The following is a 20,469-nucleotide window of genomic DNA, read 5'->3' on the forward strand; positions in this document are numbered from 1 at the left end:
TGTTTCTGTCAGAGGATCGGAAAAAACTTTTAAGTGTGTTTGTCACACACCTACCCAGTTTTGAAATCAGAGGGCAGTAAACACTTCATGAGACAGATTGGCTACAAAAATTTGACAACTTGCTAGTTTGGCATTTTAGCCAGAAACATCAAGTCAAATCAGAATTTTGCGGGACACATAAAATGATGTAACGGGCCAGATCTGGTCCCCGGGCCTTGTGTTTGACACCCGTGCTGTCATTACACATGCACAAAAAAGTAATATTTTACTCAATACAAATGACAGTAATGCACGTTACAATGCATTATAATATATAGCCCAAAAAACGCTCCTAAACCCTTTAAATTTGTATTATCAATTGAAGCAGTTGATAACATGAATGCAGTTCATTTGGTTGCCTTGAGGGGGCGCTGGTGTATTGCCGGTATGCAGGTAACTTTGTAAAGTTTTTTTGCGTTTTCGTTTTACAATTACAGCAATCTAGGGATCATTTACAAGTCCACGCGAGCAATAATATTTACTTTGAGATAATATTGAGCATGCAAGTTTACTTAAGTTTAGTTTAAGGTCATGCCACTGAATGTGTAATGAGCATAATGAGCGGCATTTAGAATGCCAAATTGATATTTCCAAGTATGTTGGTGAGAGTAATGTAAAATTAATGCAATAGTAATGTAGTGCCTTACAGTTCAAATACAGTAATATTATAATGTAACTACTTACTTTGTAATGACTGTAAAGAGGGACAAATAATGCATTATAGTTTTGAAGTAACTTGCCCAACACTGATATTTAGTGATATTTTTTCAAGCTTTTCTGATATTAAACTTCATATCACATCTTTTGTATTTTCAGATAACTAAATGTAATACCAGGAGACTTGCTACTTTAAAGAGTGTTTATTGATTAAGCAGTAGATAATACATACTACACACATTTGAGGCAAAAGCAACAGTGGAAATTTCATTCCTATTTATACACAATTTCATTTTTTGTTGTTCTACAAGCTTTTTTTTTTCAAATTTTAAAAATGTATTTTTACAGTATTGTTCTGAACTGGGCAGAACTGTTATTGTGAAACTGTATGTTCTTGTCAAGTCTCTACAATACTCCACAGGCATAAACGCTGTGAGAAAGGTGTCTCTATAATTATACCAGCTTGGTTATGCTACTCGGCTTTTGCTTGGAGAATTCAGCCAAAGGACCTGCAGTCAAGCAGGATTCACCTGGAACCAAATTCTAGATGTCCCTTGACCAAGAACCAATGTGTGTAAGTCTTAAAATGCTTGAATTTGTGTTCCATACATCAACTGGTAAATCACAGTACAATCTGAGGATGGTATTTAAAACACAAACATAAAATAAAATTGCACAAAGTGACAGGGAAAATCATAGGATGTGGTCAGCTTTTGACGTAAACAACGTTCACATTTTGTTCTGGTTCAAGGATTGTATTGTGGTAGTCCGCCTTCAGGCTAACACTTCCCTTAAAAGCTCATATATCCCTTTTTATTCATTGAAACTGGGCATGCACCTCTACTACAAGTTACACGATATTGTAAAATGGTAGTTTGTTATCTCGAAAGGTAATCACGTGTTAACTAATGATGGGGAAATGTAGCCTCATGAACCACTCGGGGGATTTTTTGCTACCCCCGATGTTTGGTTTAAAGATACATTGGAAATTTGAAGGGCCTTTATCATGACAAATCGTTTTTAGGGGAGCTTTTAGCCATGTTAAAGTGCTAGTTCCTCACAAAAAAAAAAAAAAAAAAACACCACCAAAGTGTCATTTTCCTCCATTGGCGCATCTCTGGGCATTCCTGCTCATTGTTGCGGTTTCTCCTGATTAGAGAAAACGGCAGGGTCCTCACTTGATTACATCACTAATTGACTCAAACCTTTTCGAGTCAGGGACCCTTTTTAGAAAGCACATTTTCCAAGAACCCCCCTAGGGGTAACAAAACAAAACAAAATTCAAGCCAAGCATAAGTGCCCTATTTATTCAGCAACATATTCAATTTGCATATTCAAATATATTCAAAGTGCACGCCTCCTCATAACAAACCGGGTCAAGTTCCCCCTTTAAGGTTTTCTGCCAACTATTTAGTCAAAAACAGCATTAGCCTTTTTTGGCTTCATAGCCTCATTAGCAAGCATTAGCTACCTCATTATGTAGACAAAAAACATATTTTGACAATTTAAAATTACATTTTAAAAAATATTTTAAACTGACTGAATTAGTTGTTTCATTGAAGAGTCATGAATACTTTCACAATTTAATACAAAATAAAATAAGACACAAAAATAAATATTTTTGATTAAAAAAAAAACAATGGTCTTTCCAAGGCACCAATCTGTAACCGTTAGAAGATAAACCAAATCAGTTTCAACACAAATGATTTCACGGACCCCACCTTGAGAACCAATGCACTAGGGCAACGTCATCAAAGAGGCGTGGCAGCGAATCAGTGAGAAGCATGGTTTCGGGATCCGGGCATGTTACTTCTCGATTAGAAATGTTTAGCCAACGAAATAGCTCATTGTCACTTTAAATTGCCATTGTGTCAAAGGTGATATAAAATCATATACAACATTGTACGGTAATGGAAAGTTTGAGATATGTTTAATATATTTCCATTGTCTTTATTTTTAAATTAGGAGCTCTATTTAGAGTGAAATAAATATATCAAATGGTTCATAAAGCCAAATTTTCCCATCACTAGTTAATACCACATGACAAATGTTTGACAGTCATCTCTCCTCTTGTCGACTTGCTTAAATGAAGGCAATGACAACCAGCACAGCATTTCTCTGTACCGCAATGAAGAAGCAACTGTCCAAATTTCTAACTTGTAAAAAAACAGAAGGCTGTGCATCTTTTGGGACTACATGATTAGTCTTGTGGGGTTTGCATTGAACAATATTTCAAACATTTTGCATGAAATTTAGAACTGTCGGCTAGTAAAAGTGCATTTCTCAAAGTCCAAATGACAGTGAATTAGCACACGTTTTGTCTATGGAAATAAAAAAAGCTTGTATCTTAATCATGACAAAACATAAAATACCTTTGCCAAGAAACAGGAAGGGGGGGTCGTCGTCAAATAAAACAGTGCTAATAGCTCTTTTAGCTGTCTTCTTCCACTCCAAAGTTTTGAGTCAGGCAGTAGTGAAGGCCAACTGGTCTGTAACTGGGTCCTTGCCCTCCTCCCCAGCGCTGGACGACGAGCTGCTGAGGTCAGCTACGCCTGACTCCACCTCGCTGGGAATGAAGATGTCATTTGCGTCGGGATGCTTGGCCTGGGGGGGCCGGCCGAGAGGCAGGGTGAGAGCGGGGTCCTTCAACTGAGCTGCTCCAAAGGTCCTGTGGTCTTGCGATGGGCTGGTGACTGGGATTGGATAGGCGGTCGGTGGGTCGGGACCACAGTGTCTCTGCTGGATACGCACAGCCCTTCTTTTAACCACTACTTTCTCCCACGTTATTGGCTTTCCTGTTAGCATGGCTATCCTCTGCATAACAGAAGGGAGAAGTACTTACTCATCAGGGAAAAGCAACTAAGATGTGTTTCTTTACATTTGCGAAGCAACGTGCGGGAATGTGTGAGAACATCGACTGATTGAACTGCTTTGTAATGAAGAAGTGGGTACTTCGCCAGCACCGACCGACTGTCAGTCTGTCGCCGACAGACACCCGTTTTGTCAACGGACCAATGGATGACGGGAATGCTAATAAAAACAGTAAAATAAAAATGTCGGAATTGCAATTTATATCATTGTCACAATGGCCGGGATAGACATTTTGTCAGATGTCAGTCAGCCCACCATGCCCCTTTTAGCTCACTAAAAAATACCGTGATCAACTGACTTGCATTGCTATCTGCTATATTGCTGTATCTGCTATACTGCTATATCTCAATAGTACTAACTGTAATCAGCCTGCTGTCAAACGTGGCAGTAGTCACTTTACAGCACCACCAGGCAGTGGAGACACATATCCAGTTGAGTGAATAAACTGGCTTGGTTCAATTCACTACTTGTCATTCACAGCTGGAACACAGATGACTTTACCGAAGATTTCTTTGTAGTTACTCCCTTTCTTAGTCTTGGTTTCAAAACCCAAAACTAATACTGTACACAATCTTGCCAACCAAAACTTAAAAGTAATGTTTAGAATTAAGTGTGAAATAATTTTTTTGCTCTACTTTTTAAATAGATTTTACATCAAGAAATGGCTTGCTGATAAGCGCATTCTGGGATGCATTTTCACTGCAAGGTGGTCACTTTTTCAAGTATCGATTACTTGAAAAAGTGACCACCTTGCTTGGGTGCAGAACAAATTTGCATTCTTTCTGTGATTGGCTCTTGACGAGGAAATGCAAGATAGATAGATAGTTTTTTTTTTAATTAAGTTATTAATTCATTCTTAAGTTATTAAAGACCTCAGCAATACTTTGTTTTACTTGTAGTGTATGTGACAGGTGAAATTTAGACCAATTTAGACAAGTTTTGAAAACCGTCAACAATTGTTGGCCAATCAGTTAAAAATAAGAATCGCCATCCACCATTTGAGTATCATGTAATGCATGATAATACAATCCAGTGGACATGATCGCTAATAGCACTTTCATCCCACCTGCATTCCCTCAGATGTGGGTTAACAAAACATGATGGTGTATTATATCCTAGGTTTTAAACCCCTTGGCTGGCTTTGTTTTCTTGTTACTTATATTACTGTGTTGTGTTTCAATTGCTGTAGAACTGTAGAACTACAGACATGTTGACTTTAAGCGCAAATACAAAAACAGAAAAAATGTCGCCTTCTAGTGGTTACAATTTTGTCTGGCTTGAAAAACCGACGGACTGACGATGGTAAGGGGGCGGGGCAAAAAAATGTAAGTTGCCCACATATGGTTAAATAAAGTGCCAATACCGATGCGATGGTCTGTACTGCAGAAATTCTCAACAGCACATTTTGTATATCTGAGTGATGCAGTTTCATTAAAAATCATATTGAGAATTTCAGCATACTTCCAAAGAAGTAACTAGGAGAACTAGAGACGGAAGATTTGTAGGGATGTCATGAGTGTTCTGTGTGTTGTATGCCTTGTCTGGAGCTCGGGTGGTGGTGAGCGTTTCCTCCCGGTGCTACCTCCTGGTGATTGGTCAGTTCCTCCTCCAGCTGCTGCGACTCCTCCCTCATAGTGGACAGGAAGTCTGCAGGTGATTGGCAAGGGGGTGTTGACTGCTCCATGAGGTTGTAGAGTCCCTTCCACATTCTAAAAAAAAAAAAAAAAAAAAAAGTGGGCACAAGTTCAAGCTTGGTTGAGTAAAAAAAAAAAAAGTAAAACTAGCTGTGGGATAGATGCTGGTGTTTGTATGCTGGCTACAAATAAGGTTATAAATACAACCTAAAAATCTTTCAAAGTCCAAAATATATTTCCTGGAAAAGATCAATGATGAATGGCATCTTCCTGTATCAATGAACTCTGTGAGATTTATGTGTAATACTGAAATTATTAGTCAAAATTGTATCACGGTGTACAGTACACAATTGAGAGTCTATGCTGCATGACTTACTTAAAACAGTAGGGGGTAGTGTTAGGCCTCAGGACACCCTGACACTGACTGAGTTCAGCTTTATACAGTGGATTGGAAAAGTCAGCTCTGTCCCTCCACAGGTGCGGCCACACAGAATGACTCCGCTCATGAAGCCTGAAACACACACACACACACACACACACACACACACACACACACACGCACACATATGAAAATACATATGTATGGATAGGGCTAATGAGAAGACTTTTTGAGGACTTTACTGATTGAAAAAACAAAACCATAATATTAGGGAGACCTTCTTGAGCACCCAAACTACGTTCTTGTAGCTCAAAAGGTTCCTAGCCCTGCTGCTAGAGTCACGATGCCTTCGTACCTCATATCCTTGCGTTCTTTCTGACAGTTGCCCAGGAAGGTCCCATATTGGCAGGAGTAGACGTGTGTGCGTATAGCAATAAGGAAGCACTCATTAAACTCAAAGGCACATGGAAACTGTTGAGACAGCTGCCACACACATTCCAAGAACTGATCAATAACTGGGGACACCTCTTTAGGATCGCCATCCACGTGGGCATACCTAAATAATTAAATACAAATATTGTCATTGCAACTAACATGATATTATATACAAGAAAAACACTAATCATATTGTGTGGTCTTTTATTAATGAGGCCCTATCTTGGAGCTTTTAACCGTGTTATGGTGTTAATAACTCGGCCTTAACGCAACCAAAGTGTCATTTTTTTCTTCCTTTTTGCGCCTAGTCGACCAAATAAACAACAACTTTTCGTTTATTAGTTATAAAGCTTTGATTGTAGAAAATGTCAAAGTGGCGAAAATGTGGTTTTGTCTTCAAGAATTGTGTGCGGTTATTTTTAGTCCGAATTTGAGGTTGAAACTGAATCCCTTCACCAGGAATGGTTGTAATTCCTTTTTCTGGAGCATGCGGCTGGACAACCTGTAGGCGTTTGTGCTTGTCAATAAACAGAGGACTTTATGGTGAACTTTTACCAACACATGAGAGGATTTGCCGTAAAGTTACAAATGAAAGACGTTGCTATCGCCACAATTTCAACTAATTGAGACACCATAGCTGTAAGTATACATTCACATTGTTGTGAAAATATGAAGCATGTTCACCGAAGAGCACATTAATGCTGGATAAAGACTGCTACTTGATCACACATTTTTCTTCTGCTACTAACCTCTTACGGTTCTTAATGTAGACGTGAAGGGAGACCAGGAGAGAGCAGCACTGCATTGGAGCATTGTACATCTCTTACTCTTTTGTAATAAATTTTAGTTTAAAGTGTAACCTCTTGATTGTCATCCTGTTTGGTAAGCTACAGGCTTTACTCCAATGAGACTTCCGGGCGCCCCCAAATAAACGCGGCTCTCCGTGAGACTACAGCCAAAGGGATGGGAAGGGAAGAGGTAACAGTACAGTTATTGTTCAAGGCTTTTTAATTTAAGATTTAAGTAAATATGTGTACAGTCCTGCAGTAGTTTGACGTCTGAGGAGTGCCTGTGGCAAGTGCGTTTGTAGTTCACTGGTCTCTCTGGCATGCAGGAAACCTTGACAACGCTTCTTTTTGCAATACATCTTTTTTTCTTTTATGAAAAAAAAATCCACGATGCACTCAAGGCGCGATTGGGGAGGCGCAATGTAGCGAGGGATCACTGTATGTTTAACAGTGCAAAGTTTAAAATATCAGGATATAACTCCTTTAATGTACAAATGCGGTTATCAACTTTTATAAGATGCACAGACCTGTGAGAAAACTTGTGACCAAAAGAGATCCAGTCTCTTTCTATCAGTACCTATATGAGAGAAGAGGAAAATGTTTGATTAGAACAATGAAAATACTTTAGCCACATACTTGACACATCACATTACAGGAGTGAATTTTCCACAACCAAATACGTAGATCAGAGCTGAACAGAGTTATGATCAAGGAAAGACAAAAGATTGCGTTCATAAGTTTACCTACTCTTTATCAGCATTCATCACTGGTTTGCAGATACCGTACACACAACATACAACTGTAGTATTTGTGAGTGTGTATGTGTTCGTGTGCTAGTTTGTGCATGCGTTTACCATAAGTCCTTTTATGGTTCGATAAAATGGGTCCAACAGTACACTGGCAACAGAACAAGCCTGAGCTGTCCTATCCCAGCCGTCGGAACAGTGGACCAACACGCTGACTCCTTCATCAGCCACTGCCTGAAAATACACCATTTCTCCATTTGTCAAAAAGCCAAAACTACCTACAACCCAACAACGCCACTTTTAATGTCACTTTAAACCCCATTGCAACACGTTTTTCCATGTATGTATGTATGTATCCATATGGCTAGCATATATACGACAGTAAACAAAGTGTTACTTCACAAGGCATAAATAGTAAGCATATACCCTGGCAATGAAGACTCCAGCATCTAGAATGGCTTTAATGTGTTTCAGCCAACCAGAGTTTTCCAGACTCCAAAGGAAGTCAGTCATTGATGGAGATCGCATTTCACCCACTGCAATGAGAGCGATGAAATATTTACGGTACATGAAAAAGCCACAACTGCTTTCAACACAAAAGGCAATTACTTTGAAATGAAAGTAATAAGTAAAAAATAATGCATTACACTTTTGAAGTAACTTGCCCAACACTGTTTGTTAGTGACCAAAAAGGAGCCAAAAAGAAGTCTGCTTGATCCCAAGCTTTTTTTTTTTTTTTTTGCTCACCTGTGCTCTGGAATGCCTTACCTATGAAGGTTTGCACAGCCACCTCAGTAGAAATGTTTAAATCCAGACTAAAACCCCATTTCTATACTCCAGCATTTAGTTAAAGGGTCCATTTGACTGCAGATCCATTCTTTTCCTTCCAGTCCCTTTCTCCCAGCTTGGAGAGGGCGCTAGATGTCGATGGACAAATTGAATGCTGCCATGCGGACTTGCACTAACTAACCGGTACGTGGTTTGAGGTCGACCACCTCCATTGAGGCGCTTCTATCGGGATGGACCCACTGGGCCAGATTGTGAGGAGGATCTTACCTGATGACGTCTCCTGGCATCATGACACCTTCACACTGGACACTTATTTCTAAATATGGCACATTGTATTATTTTAGCACTCGGCATCTATTGCAGCCCGTTGAGCCTGCAAGGGGGCTCCTCCCCGCTGTGGTCCCTCCTGAAGGTTTCTTATGTTAATCAGATGGGGTTTTTGAATTTTTCCTTGCTCTTCTGTGAGATTTGCTCAGGGGATGCCTTTTTGTATTTCTTTTGTTCTTAGTTAAATTCTCTGTTATTTGTTTTTCGCCGATGAAGCCCTTTGAGACTATGATGATTTAGGGCTATACAAATAAATTGGACTTTTGACTCAGACAGGGCAGAAATCCAGCATGAAGAAGGTAAAAAAAAACAAAAACAAAGACAGCTTGCATGGTCAGTATATAAAGGGCTACAATCTTACTTACTGTCAATAATTCTCTGTTGGCTGTTCCTCATCACGTGAATGTTTTCAATGCCGATGAAGTGCAGTTTGATATTGGTGTAGTGGTCTTCATTCTCATAGCCCTTACCAGCAGCTCTGTTTGCCATGGCATTCAACTGGACGTACATTCAGAAGGAGCAGTGTGGAACTCAATTTACTTCATCTATTTTTCTATGAAGCTCTCCTCTGGTGTGTGGTGTGAGGTGAGTTGCGTTACCTTGGGCCTTGTATCTACCACATAAATATAGGCACTTCCAGGGTTGGATTTCATTACAGCTTTCAGCATCAACTCGTCCTCCTGACAACGCCCGCTGAAGCCGGACAGTGGTTGACTACACCTACATATCGCAGCCTAAATAACAATGAAACATCAACATCTTCATGCTGAAATGCTTTATGCTTATTACTCGTAGTTCATTAAGTTTAGGTAAAACACTAACCAGTGTATCCTGATGGAAGTACGTCAGAGCGGGAAATCGTCCTCGGCTCCTGAACCGTGAGCTGCCCAAAACGATGCTAGGTGTGGCTGACTTTGGAATAAATAGCTCCGATGGATATGTTTCACATATCTGGGAAAAGATGCCGCACAATATATTATTCAGCATATAATAGATACTGCTACTTTGTATACAGCCGACTCATGGGGGAACTAGTCCAAGGTTGTCGCAGGTTCCCATTTTGTACAAATGAAACAAATATAAAAGGTCAGCTACAATAGCTGTTACGAGGAACTATTGTGACACCACTGTCTGGAGTAGGACTGGTGATTTATAGACCTAAAACCGTCCAAATGAATTAACTGAATCACGGGGCACAATAGTTTTATAGTTCTTCCATTGTTTGTTTACACTGTGTAAACTAAATGAAGACAAAATATTTCCAATTATTATTTATCAACTGTTCCTCATTCTATAAATACACAAAAGCTCACATACTTTGTGCGCCCTATAAACTACAATTAAATCAATTGATAAAGTTAAAGTCCACCATGCAGGTATGCTCACATCAATGACATACTTGACACATCACAATATTTGTCATTGTTTTCAAATCATTTCCAAAGAACAATTCAACCAACATTTAAACGAACAGTTAGCATTAAACTTCATCCGAAAATAAATACAAATTCATAAACTAATGAATTCAAACAAAGATTACAAATTGACATGACAAGCAGTCAATGTAAATCGGGATTTGAAAGAGAAACGATTGAAAGGAAGAGACATGTGGGAGATAGGCTTGAAAATCGCGAGTCTCATGAGTGTAAAACGAAGAGTTGGCAAGTATGAGTTTATCACTACACACACCTGCCACTGAAGTCAAATCAGTATCAGCATATGGATAAAAGACCAGAGGTGGGCAACTTACTTTTGCTGATCCGACAATCGTCAGTCGTCAGTACCCCTCCCTCTCCCCTTATGTCAGTCCGCCATTTTTTTCAAGCTGAACACTGCATTCATCGGTCTGTCAGATAACAGTCGGTCCGTCGGCAACTTCTGCCACCCTGCTAAATTCAGGCGCCTCCCCCCAATTTACTTCGCTGGCACCCCCCAGCCAACTTCAGTCAATTATGTAAGTCACACTGCACTCATGCTAATTCTTTTTTCAATTTTTGTACTTACACTTAAAGTTAATACAAAGGCTGCAACCCCACTGTTGTGCTGCACTTGAAACACATAACAGTAATATAAGTGTAAAAAGTAAACAAAGAAAACAAAGGGCATTAAGACTAAGATATAATACACATCTCATTGAATGCATCTGAGTGGATGCAGGAAGGATGAGAGTGCGATTAGCAATCATATCCACTGGATGGCATAATCATGCTTTCTGTAATGCTCAAAAGTTGGATGTAGGTTCTCATAACTTGAATTTCATCCGTCACATACACTACAAGTAAAACAAATTATTAATCCGATTGAATTTCTAAAAAAGGTTTTTAATTAGGAAATTAAAAACTTGCATTGCTATCTTGCATTTCCTGGCCAAGAGCCAATCAAGAGAAAGAATGCATATTTGTTCTGCACCCTTTGTTTACTTGCCCGCCTTGCAGTGGAAGCACATCCTAAAATGTGCTTATCAAACAAGCAGTAAAAAAATCTCTAAATACTTAATTCTAAACATTACTTTTAACTTTTGGTCGGCGAGATTGTGTACAGTATGCATTTTGGTTTATGAAACCCGGACTAAGAAAGGGAGTGGCTACAAAGAAATCTCCAGTAAAGGCAACGTTGTATACAACGTTAAACAATAAAAATACGGTTCAACTGTTGTTGCCCGTTTCTTAGCGAGAGCTTTTCTTTCCACGTCATGCAAAGACAACATTTGCTCCCTTTGCTCTCTGGTTTCAGTTTCAAATCTGAAATAATTCGCCTTTGCACTTTCTACATTTATTTTGCAACGAACTGTTTGTTGCTCATTTTCTGACAACATACTGTATGTTCAAAACACTTCCAAATGATAAGACAAAACAATGCCTCTTAAGAATATGAAAGTGTGTGTGTGTGTGTGTGTGTGGGGGGGGTTATGTGTGTGTCTCTGTGGGGGGAGGGGGGGAGTGGTTAACTTGAACCTTTACTGTATGTTAGCAGTTTCACACAGCCCAACTGATGTGACTTAACCAAAGATGAAAACTAGACACACAAAATAGAAAGTATGATATTTTCAAAGATCACAAGTACAGCAACTAACCCTGTATTCACTATTGGCTGCTGAAGCAACCCAGAGGTTATTTGGAACTCCCATTCTTTTGTAGTCAGCCATGAGGTCTATGAAGCTCCATGACTCTTGCCTCTCCTCCTTATTAATATTGGGATTGAAGGACAGACAGTACAGCTCATTGTACTTTTCTGAAAGTAGAAAATATGAATATGTAGAAACGTATATATTTTTTTATTGCACAATGCTGTAAAAATCAGTCCACTATAAGTGATATCACATGTAAGCATGGGATGATATCAGAATCTGACGGTATGATAACCTTGAACAAAAATATTGCAGTTTTACTGTACTGAAAAGTATTCAAAAACGTGATATATTGCCTTTACGGTTATCAGCCCATACCTAATCACATGCAAACCCAGATATGAAAAAAAAAAAAAAAAAAAAAGTTCATAGGCGTTTTGTGTATACCGCAATAATGAGCAAGACTACAGCTTGACTACTGCTAAATCTTCATGGCTGGTGTCTGCAGACAAAAGTTTAATACAAATAGACTTTAGTATGATACGTGTAAAGATGAATGAAGCCTTCGCATCAGTTATTGCCATCTTGGCTCATTCTGTTCTGACATCTTCTAATTAAAAAAAAGGCATTGTGGAGAATAGATGTTTACAGTTCCCACTATATCATGCTCCCCTTTGCCATCTACCTGGGCAAAGTGGAAGTGCTATGCCAAATGTGGAAGTAGGTTGGACATATACCAGTCTTAAAAAAAAAAGACATTCGGCAAAATGCACAAACCTGGTCTTGACAACCTCAACAATGAGGTGTGTACATCAAAACAATCTTTCTCCTGAGGCATGAGAAGGTGGAAGATCCTGAAATCTTTGCAACGGAAGATCAGCAGACTACCACTGGGTGCAGTGGGCAACCTCTCCACACTGCTTACCATGCTGTGTAAGATCTGAAAGACAAGACAAATTCAAAGATTACAATTTATAGAAAGAAAGTATGAAAACTCTCTTCAAGCACTTTGAAATACTTTCAGGAAAAACAGCTTTGTTCTTCATAACGTCTGACAGAGTCCGCCATCAGAAGTGGTTTGAACTGCTGACCCGTGAACCAATACCAGATGAACACGAGACAACACTATGGATGCATTGATCACTGAATATATCACTTCTTATCGTACATTATTGAGGATAAGGGTTTTACATTGTGATTGTCAGCACTGTGTGCACCTGAAATTGACATCATCGTTGCTCAGAGTAGCCAAATACCAAACAAAGCTCTCCGGTTTTCTGACTTATGTCACGCGATTATATTTGTGAGCTGAGTTGTGATTGGTTGTTATTTGAGCTCAGAGCAATGGAAAAGTGGACCAGCACTACACCCTCAGCAGGATCCTTGAGAGTGCATGGGAGTTCAAGCATCCAGTCTTCGTGTGTTTTGTTGAATTGAAAAAAGCATTCAACCGTGTGCCTTGAGTTCTGCGGAGTAACGGACACCTTGATACGGGCTGCTTGGTCCCTGTACCACAGATGTCACACTTTGGTCTGCATTTACGGCAGTAAGTTGAATCTGTTTCCAGTGGGGTTTGGACTCTGCCAAGGCTGCCCTTTGTTCATTGCCTTTATGGACAGAATCTCTAGGCGCAGCAGAAGTTTTGAGGGGGTCCGGTTAGAGAGTCTCATTTCTTTAGGCTATGACCAGCAACTCTCACTGGGGTGGCTTGCAGGTGAGTGTGAAGCGGCTGGGATGAAGATCAGCACCTCCAAATCCGACATCAAGGTCCTCAGTCGGAAAAGGGTGGAATCCCCTCTCTGGGTCAAGAATGAGGTCCTGCACCAGAGGTCCTGCACCAAGTGGAAGAGTTTAAGGTATCGGCTGAAAATGAGTTTTCTTTCCTCCCAGACGCCTCCCTGGTGAGGTGTTGCAGGCATTTCCCACCAGGAGGAGGCCTGAGACTATGTCTCTCAGCTGGCCTGGGAACAGCTGAGGATCCTCTCAGAGGAGCTGGACAAAGCGGCCAGGGAGAGGGAAGTCTGGGCTTCACTGCTGAGGCTGCTGTCCTCGCGACCCGGCCCCGGATAAGCGTAAGATGATGGATGGATGGATGGATGGATGGATGGATGGATGGATGGATGGATGGATGGATGGATGGATGGATGGATGGATGGATGGATGGATGGATGGATGGATGGATGGATGGATGGATGGATGGATAAAATTCAACAGTTCCATAAAGGTTGAGGTTAGTGTCGTTTTCCTAAAGTCCTGGAAAACATTGCAGAAACGTAACAGTTCCATAAAGGTTGAGGTTTTTGTCGTTTTCCTAAGATCCTGGAAAACATTGCAGAAACGTAAGCAATGTTTGAGGTATCTTCATGCCTTATTAAGGATGAGATAAGACACAAATCCCATGAGAAATCTCACGGGACTGGGTCCACGGAACGAGACAAGATGAGATTTTGACAAAATCTGCAATATAAAATAATGTCCAGTATACATTTTTTGGTTTTCAAGAAAAGACTGCAAGAAAATTAACCAGCTAGCACACAGATGAAACATAAACATGAGAGGCACTTTTTTTAGAGGCTCATTATTTCAGCTGCAGCTGAGCTGGGTTAACAAATTGCAGCCATTTGAAAAAAAAAAAGTAATCCGACATCTTATCAGGGGCACTTGAAAACTGATAGCTAGCAGCTAATTCATGCTAGACGTTGCACTTAATGTAGGCAATAGGCGCCGTACAATAAAATGACCGTGTAATTAAGTATTGTTTTTAGTGTGATTTGGCAATTGTTTTCGGAACAACGTATTGTTCACATCTGATTTGTGACTCACTGCAAGAGGGAGCAACGGTTTGTGCAGTAGGGACTGTCACTGTCATTGCGACATGCTTCCAGGAAGAACTTCAAAATAAAAGCGTTCCAAGATGTTCATGTCCGTACATCATTTGGTATGGCAAAGTTTGGGAGCATTGGCTGGCCTTTCATTGCGTTAGGCGGCGTGTTTAACTGTCACACAGCAAATATACAAGTTATCTCATTTTAAAACCATATAAACCATGCATTCAATGTATCTGTATTTGAACAGGGTGTGGTAAAAGGTAGTGGAGTTTTCACTGTATGGAATACAGCTGCATGCAAGAACTTGTTGAACCAATTTGAACCACTTCTCTAGAAAGAGTTGAAAGTCCTCAACTGATTGGCTTAAATTTAAGTGGCATCTCGCTTAACAAGTGTGGATGAATTCTTTCAACATAAATGTTACAACATAAATTTTGTAACCTAACACCCTGCTTGAAAACAAAAGGGAGAAGAAGAGAGGGTCTCTTTAGAGTGTGTTACACTGAGCCAACACCTTTCTATTTTCTGCAGAATTTAGGTGTTCAATCAGATTGTGTTCTTTCACTCCAGTCTCTAATTGATAACTCTGGTCATTAACTTTCAAAGGGTTATACTGTATACTGTAAATCAGGTGTGTCAAACTCATTTTTTATCGTGGGCCACATTGTATAATACTGTGAAGTCAAATACATTTTACCTAGTTTTGAAATCAGAGGCCAGCAAAAACTGTTCAAAAGAGAGATTGGGGATAAGAAAATGCTTGTTTGTTTTGCCCACAATTTTTTAAAGGTTGAAAACAACTTGCAAGTTATAAGTATTTTAGCCAGAAACTTTAAATCAAATCAGCATTTCGCGGGCCACATAAACTGATGTGGCAGGCCGGATCTGGCCCCCGGCCATTGGGTTTGACCCCGGTACCGTAAATAATGGATTTTTTTTTTTTTTTTACTTATGTATTCTTTTTTTCTGTTAAACACAAGGTGAGTAGTGTTTGTTTTATTTGTGTTTGCGCCATATTAGTCACTCCCAACATATTTTTTCATCAATAACTAATCCAAGAAATATACTGTACTATGTTTTCATACTCACAGATACAGTTGAGCCTAGCCTTATTTTGACTTGATGTTTGGTTTGTCTGACGGCAAAAAATATCACTGTTGTTTTCTTTAAGGTAAGTGTTCAATTCATTTTCCACAGTTGTCAGAAGCTGTTTCAGCTTTTCCCCCGAGCATTAGACGGGTGTGTCATAGGCAAATAGGACACTTTTAAGTAACTTAGATTAGTAGGGTTGAAGAGAACGTAGTACTGGAAAGAACATTTGGGGTTGAGTTCACCTTTAAAGCCACAAGACAACCAAAAAGCTGCTGAGTAATTAGTCTTGTGATTTAAAATCATAAAGTGATTGTCAGCATCTTCTAATGGGGAAGTGCTTGAAATCTGCTCATAAAAAGTGAACAATCATGTAAAGCAGTAGTTAAAAATAAATAAATAAATAAATAAAAGGTTGGTTTTATTGTGTATCAGATTCTTCCTGGAACAACAACAAAAAACATGTTCATAAAATTTGAAATGAATGTTGATATTGCCATTGGAGGCTAATAACTTGTTATTTATTTATTTTTTTATTTATTTTTTGCTACTTCACATGGCATGGGCCTACCTATACTTAGTAGCCATTCCAGATTAAGGAATGCAGTGATTTACACAGAATCTACTTCACCTTGAATATGTCATGGATTAAATGAAACAAGTGGATGTATTGAGGAGAACACTACTTACCCATGTTTCCTTACGTGTCTCAGGATTGTTTTCAACAAACATCGAATGTGTAGCTGAAATGTAGAGGGTCCCAACACTGGCCTTTCTCTGGCCCTTCGACCTGTCTAACAGACGCACATTTTCCACCTTATGGAAGCACACACACACACACACACACACACACACACACACACACACACACACACACACACACGTGTCAGGGAAACAACGGTACTGGTGGAATATCTTACATGTAAAAATTATCAAGCGGAAATAAGAGTAAAAAAAACTCATGTTTATTTTTTTGAGTCAATTGAACATTTTTGCAGATTTCTTTTCCCTCATATTAGTGTTAGGGTTCTGTAGATTGAATTTTGTCAACATAGCGATGATAATGTCTAATGGAGGATTTCGAGTGAAAATTACGCTTCACAGTACAATGAAGCGTCACGGTTAGCGGATGTCAGTTCAGTACAGGTGGCAATAATAGCGATTTAAAATGACTAGTACGGGGGACATAATAGGGATTTAGACTTACTAATAAAGAGATTCTAACGTTATTTTTTAGAGGCAAGGGTCAATCGGCATCATTGGAAATGATGCTGCCTGGCCGCTTGTCCCTGCCAGCGGCTAACATTGCTCAGCTTGCGAAGTATGACCACAGCGTAAGTGTTAATTCGTGACAGGGTGATAATAACCACTGAGTAAGAAAACAATGAAGCGGAACATTTCAGTATCAGTTAACAAGGCAACGATACCTTGGGCGTCCGGATGTGCTCCATCACTGACAGCCAAAATGGTGGAGACAAATAGGGACAGCTGTGTATTCCTTTGATCGTCTGTAGCGTTATATTCTCTGTTTCACCTCAACCGTCCTGCATTCCCCGTGGCTGTTGCTCAGACGACATCCTGAAATAATGACATCTTTTGCGTTTCTGTAATATATTCGCTACGAAACAATGATAGAGAGCAGACCTGTAACACTCATCTTGCTGTCTTGGAGCTAAGCTCTGATGCAGAAGCAGCGCCCCCCTCTCTGTCCACACGGCTGTTACAGCCACAGACATGAATACACACACCGCCTTGAGCGAGTTGACCCTTTGCTGTGACACGTGAGGGCGTTCGCCATATTTAATGTGGCACGTCTGTAAAGCGGGGGTCACCAACGCGGTACCCGCGGGCAACCGTAGCCCCCAATGATCACACGAGTAGCCCACAGGCCTGTTCTGCCAAGAGCTTACAAGTCATAGAACACTGTGATTTTTTTGTATTTCAGGAATATGATTTACATATTTACTACAGCTGTTTTTAATTATTGTGAAAAATCATTAACAATATTTAACATAAAGGGATGTAACAACCTATAACCAGAGATGGGCCACTTTTTTTTGCTGGTCTTACATTTGTAAGAGCCCCGCCCAATTTTCCGTCATCGTTTGTCCGTCAGTTTGTCAAGCCATATGATCTTGTAATCATCAGTCCAACGTTGTTTTTCCCATCCTTCTGCCCCCGCTAGAGGGCGACAGTTGACTTTTTTCTGGTCCGTCATTTGTTAGGCGCTAGTCCACAGGTGTCGAACTCCTCCAGTCCTCGAGGGCCGATATCCTACATGTTTTCAAACCTTTTCCCTCAAAAACACCTGATTCAAATGATTGGGATCATTTTGAAGCTCCTGCAGAGCTTGCTAATGAGCTAATCATTTGAATCAGGTGTGTTGGGGAAAGAAAACCGGAAAACATGCAGGATGCCGGCCCTCGAGGACTGGAGTTCGACACCTATGCGCTAGTCAATTGTCTGCACGCTGGATTAGAGACGTTTGTGAACGAACCGATTCTTTTGAACGGTACATACGCGTGAACGATGGGAGCCTCGTCGCCTCGTCGCGGCTGGATCCACAGATGCATTGCACAGAATTGAACTCCTCCTTGCCTATATATCTACGCGCCTTGCTCCCTCACTAGAGATAAATTAAGGGGGGTTGCTTGTACTGTGCATGCAGTCTTCACGTGAGGGCTCAATCGAAAAAAAGCACTGTGTGCCGCTGTCATTGGGTAGGAGCCGGAGCCGTGACTTGTGCACGCGGCCGTCAGTCAAAAAAAAAAAACGGAAAATTCCTCCCTAAACATAATTTATTCTCATTTTATCTACAGTATATGACTAATACTTTAAAAAAAAGTTCTTGTTATCAATACATACATACATACATACATACATACATACATACATACATACATACATACATACATACATACATACACTTGTGCACTACATATTATACACACCTAGTGTACATACTGTAATGTCCATGTATTGTTGCTCTGTTGCGAATGGATGGGGAGGAGTCACTGTTGCTGGGGAGGTCACGTGAGGTAGGACGGACAAGGGACTAGGACGTAAGGGAGAACTCGCTGGTTGTCAAGTTAGTTGGAGTTGGCGTGAGTTGCGGCCGACAGCATCTCGTTCTAGGGATTCACTATCACATTGTTCTGAGTGAAAATAAATTGTTAGAGCCACGCTGACGACTGAGTGCATCCTTACTCGCTTCCGGAGCATTACAATACGATACAATACAATACAATACAATACAATACAATACAATACAATACAATACAATACAATACAATACAATACTATACTATACTATACTATACTATACATACATACTTACATACATGCATACATACTGTACAGTACATACTGTACAGTAGCCTACACACTATATATACATACATACATACATACATACATACATACATACATACATACATACATACATACATACATACATACATACATGCATACATACTGTACAGTACATACTGTACAATAGCCTACACACTATACATACATACATACATACATACATACATACATACATACATACATTTGAGCTACCTAAAATATATTTTCATATGCGTGCAACTGCGATAGTTGCCATGCAATAGGGTCATCTACAACAACTGGAGAGGTCATCGGAAAAATAGGAACCAAATGCTGCAGACATGATTTTATTTTTGAACAAAAAATGTGTAAAACACCCAGTCCAGCGTTTCAAGCATTTTATGTAACTATCCATCCATTGGCGATGTCCTTCTGCTTCGGGACTAAATAGTCCCCTGATGACAACGGGCTGCAGGTGTGCTGCCGGTGGCTCCGCCCCATAATCTGCAGGCAGGACAAGACATCAGGGACACAGGATGTCGACATTCGACTCGTCGACATTTTTGCTCTTTTGCACATCCATTGCAGCCCGCAGTAATAGAGGACTATTTTTTCCCTCAAATTTTATTTATTTGTCTAATTTTCAAAATATTTTTTTTTTGTTCTTGTGCGATAATAATGTTCTTGTGTGGACGTATTCGTCGTAAAAGCTGTTTTGCACATACATTTGTTGCAGCCGGCTTTGTTTTTAATGTTCATTTGTGAGTAGATATAGTATGAATAACATAAATCAGCACAGCTTTCCACATACACACTCTTTGTAGGAAAGGTAAATCCAAAATAGTGACGCCACTGCCTAAACAGAGGGACGTTGCGCCAACCTATGGGATGAGGTAGACTAATAATCAATGTTTCAGAATAATTCAAACCCAGATATTGATTTGTTGTCTGAGTTTTAATTATTGGACTACAAATCAACTCCTCATTTCTCCCAGTGAACATTTCCAGGTTAAACAGAGACGACCCAAGGTGGCATCTTAAAACTGACTAAATATTTAAAAAGAGCCAAAAGAGCAAATCTTTTGAACGGCTCTTTGAAAGGAACGGATCGCCAAGATCCGGACCCCTCGATGAGCATTAAATCCCATCTCTTGTCCTTGTGTTGCGATGAGGCGAACGAGTGGTGCTACGTACGGTAAGTGGTGATTCTCCACCACAAGATGGCAGTGTTAAAAACAAAAATATTAACTTGTTTGGATTCCAAGTTGTGCCCCCCGATTGCCCGACAACCATTTTGTAGAGTGAAAAAAATCGCTTCCAAAATGATGTACGCGTGTTTAACAATTGATACGACTCTAAATTGTGTTGAGTTTATAAATCAAAAACTTGAGAGTGCAGAGTATTTTGAAAACAACTCTCATAATGTGCCCGGCTATGACTTGGCGAGACATGACTTCACGTCTTTGCATGAATGTCTCCTTTGAATTCAT

General features: G+C 40.0%; 1 protein-coding gene across 3 annotated transcripts; it reads right to left on the minus strand.

Annotated features, from left to right (window-relative positions):
* Positions 1-884: 884 nt before the first annotated feature.
* Positions 885-17,443, minus strand: mtmr7b (myotubularin related protein 7b). 3 transcript variants are annotated; one of them, XM_088420121.1, is made up of 15 exons: positions 17,294-17,443; positions 17,077-17,227; positions 16,340-16,465; positions 12,510-12,672; positions 11,739-11,896; positions 9,488-9,616; positions 9,265-9,399; positions 9,031-9,163; positions 7,976-8,085; positions 7,658-7,783; positions 7,331-7,380; positions 5,936-6,136; positions 5,578-5,712; positions 5,150-5,276; positions 885-3,510 (listed from the first exon to the last, which is right to left on the minus strand). In XM_088420121.1, exons 2-15 carry the CDS (start codon positions 17,098-17,100, stop codon positions 3,160-3,162), a joined length of 1,968 nt encoding a protein of 655 aa, XP_088276247.1. In that variant the 5' UTR covers positions 17,101-17,227; positions 17,294-17,443; the 3' UTR covers positions 885-3,159. The 3 variants fall into 3 exon arrangements, with proteins under 3 accessions (XP_088276247.1, XP_088276246.1, XP_088276248.1); XM_088420120.1 differs by having other exon boundaries at positions 17,077-17,326; XM_088420122.1 differs by having other exon boundaries at positions 3,304-3,510; positions 5,104-5,276; positions 17,077-17,326.
* Positions 17,444-20,469: the final 3,026 nt, after the last annotated feature.

Source organism: Hippichthys cyanospilos, chromosome 7, assembly GCF_059441005.1.
Source record: "Hippichthys cyanospilos isolate Australia breed blue-spotted pipefish chromosome 7, RoL_Hcya_1.0, whole genome shotgun sequence".
In the NCBI taxonomy this organism is placed as follows: Eukaryota; Metazoa; Chordata; class Actinopteri; order Syngnathiformes; family Syngnathidae; genus Hippichthys; species Hippichthys cyanospilos.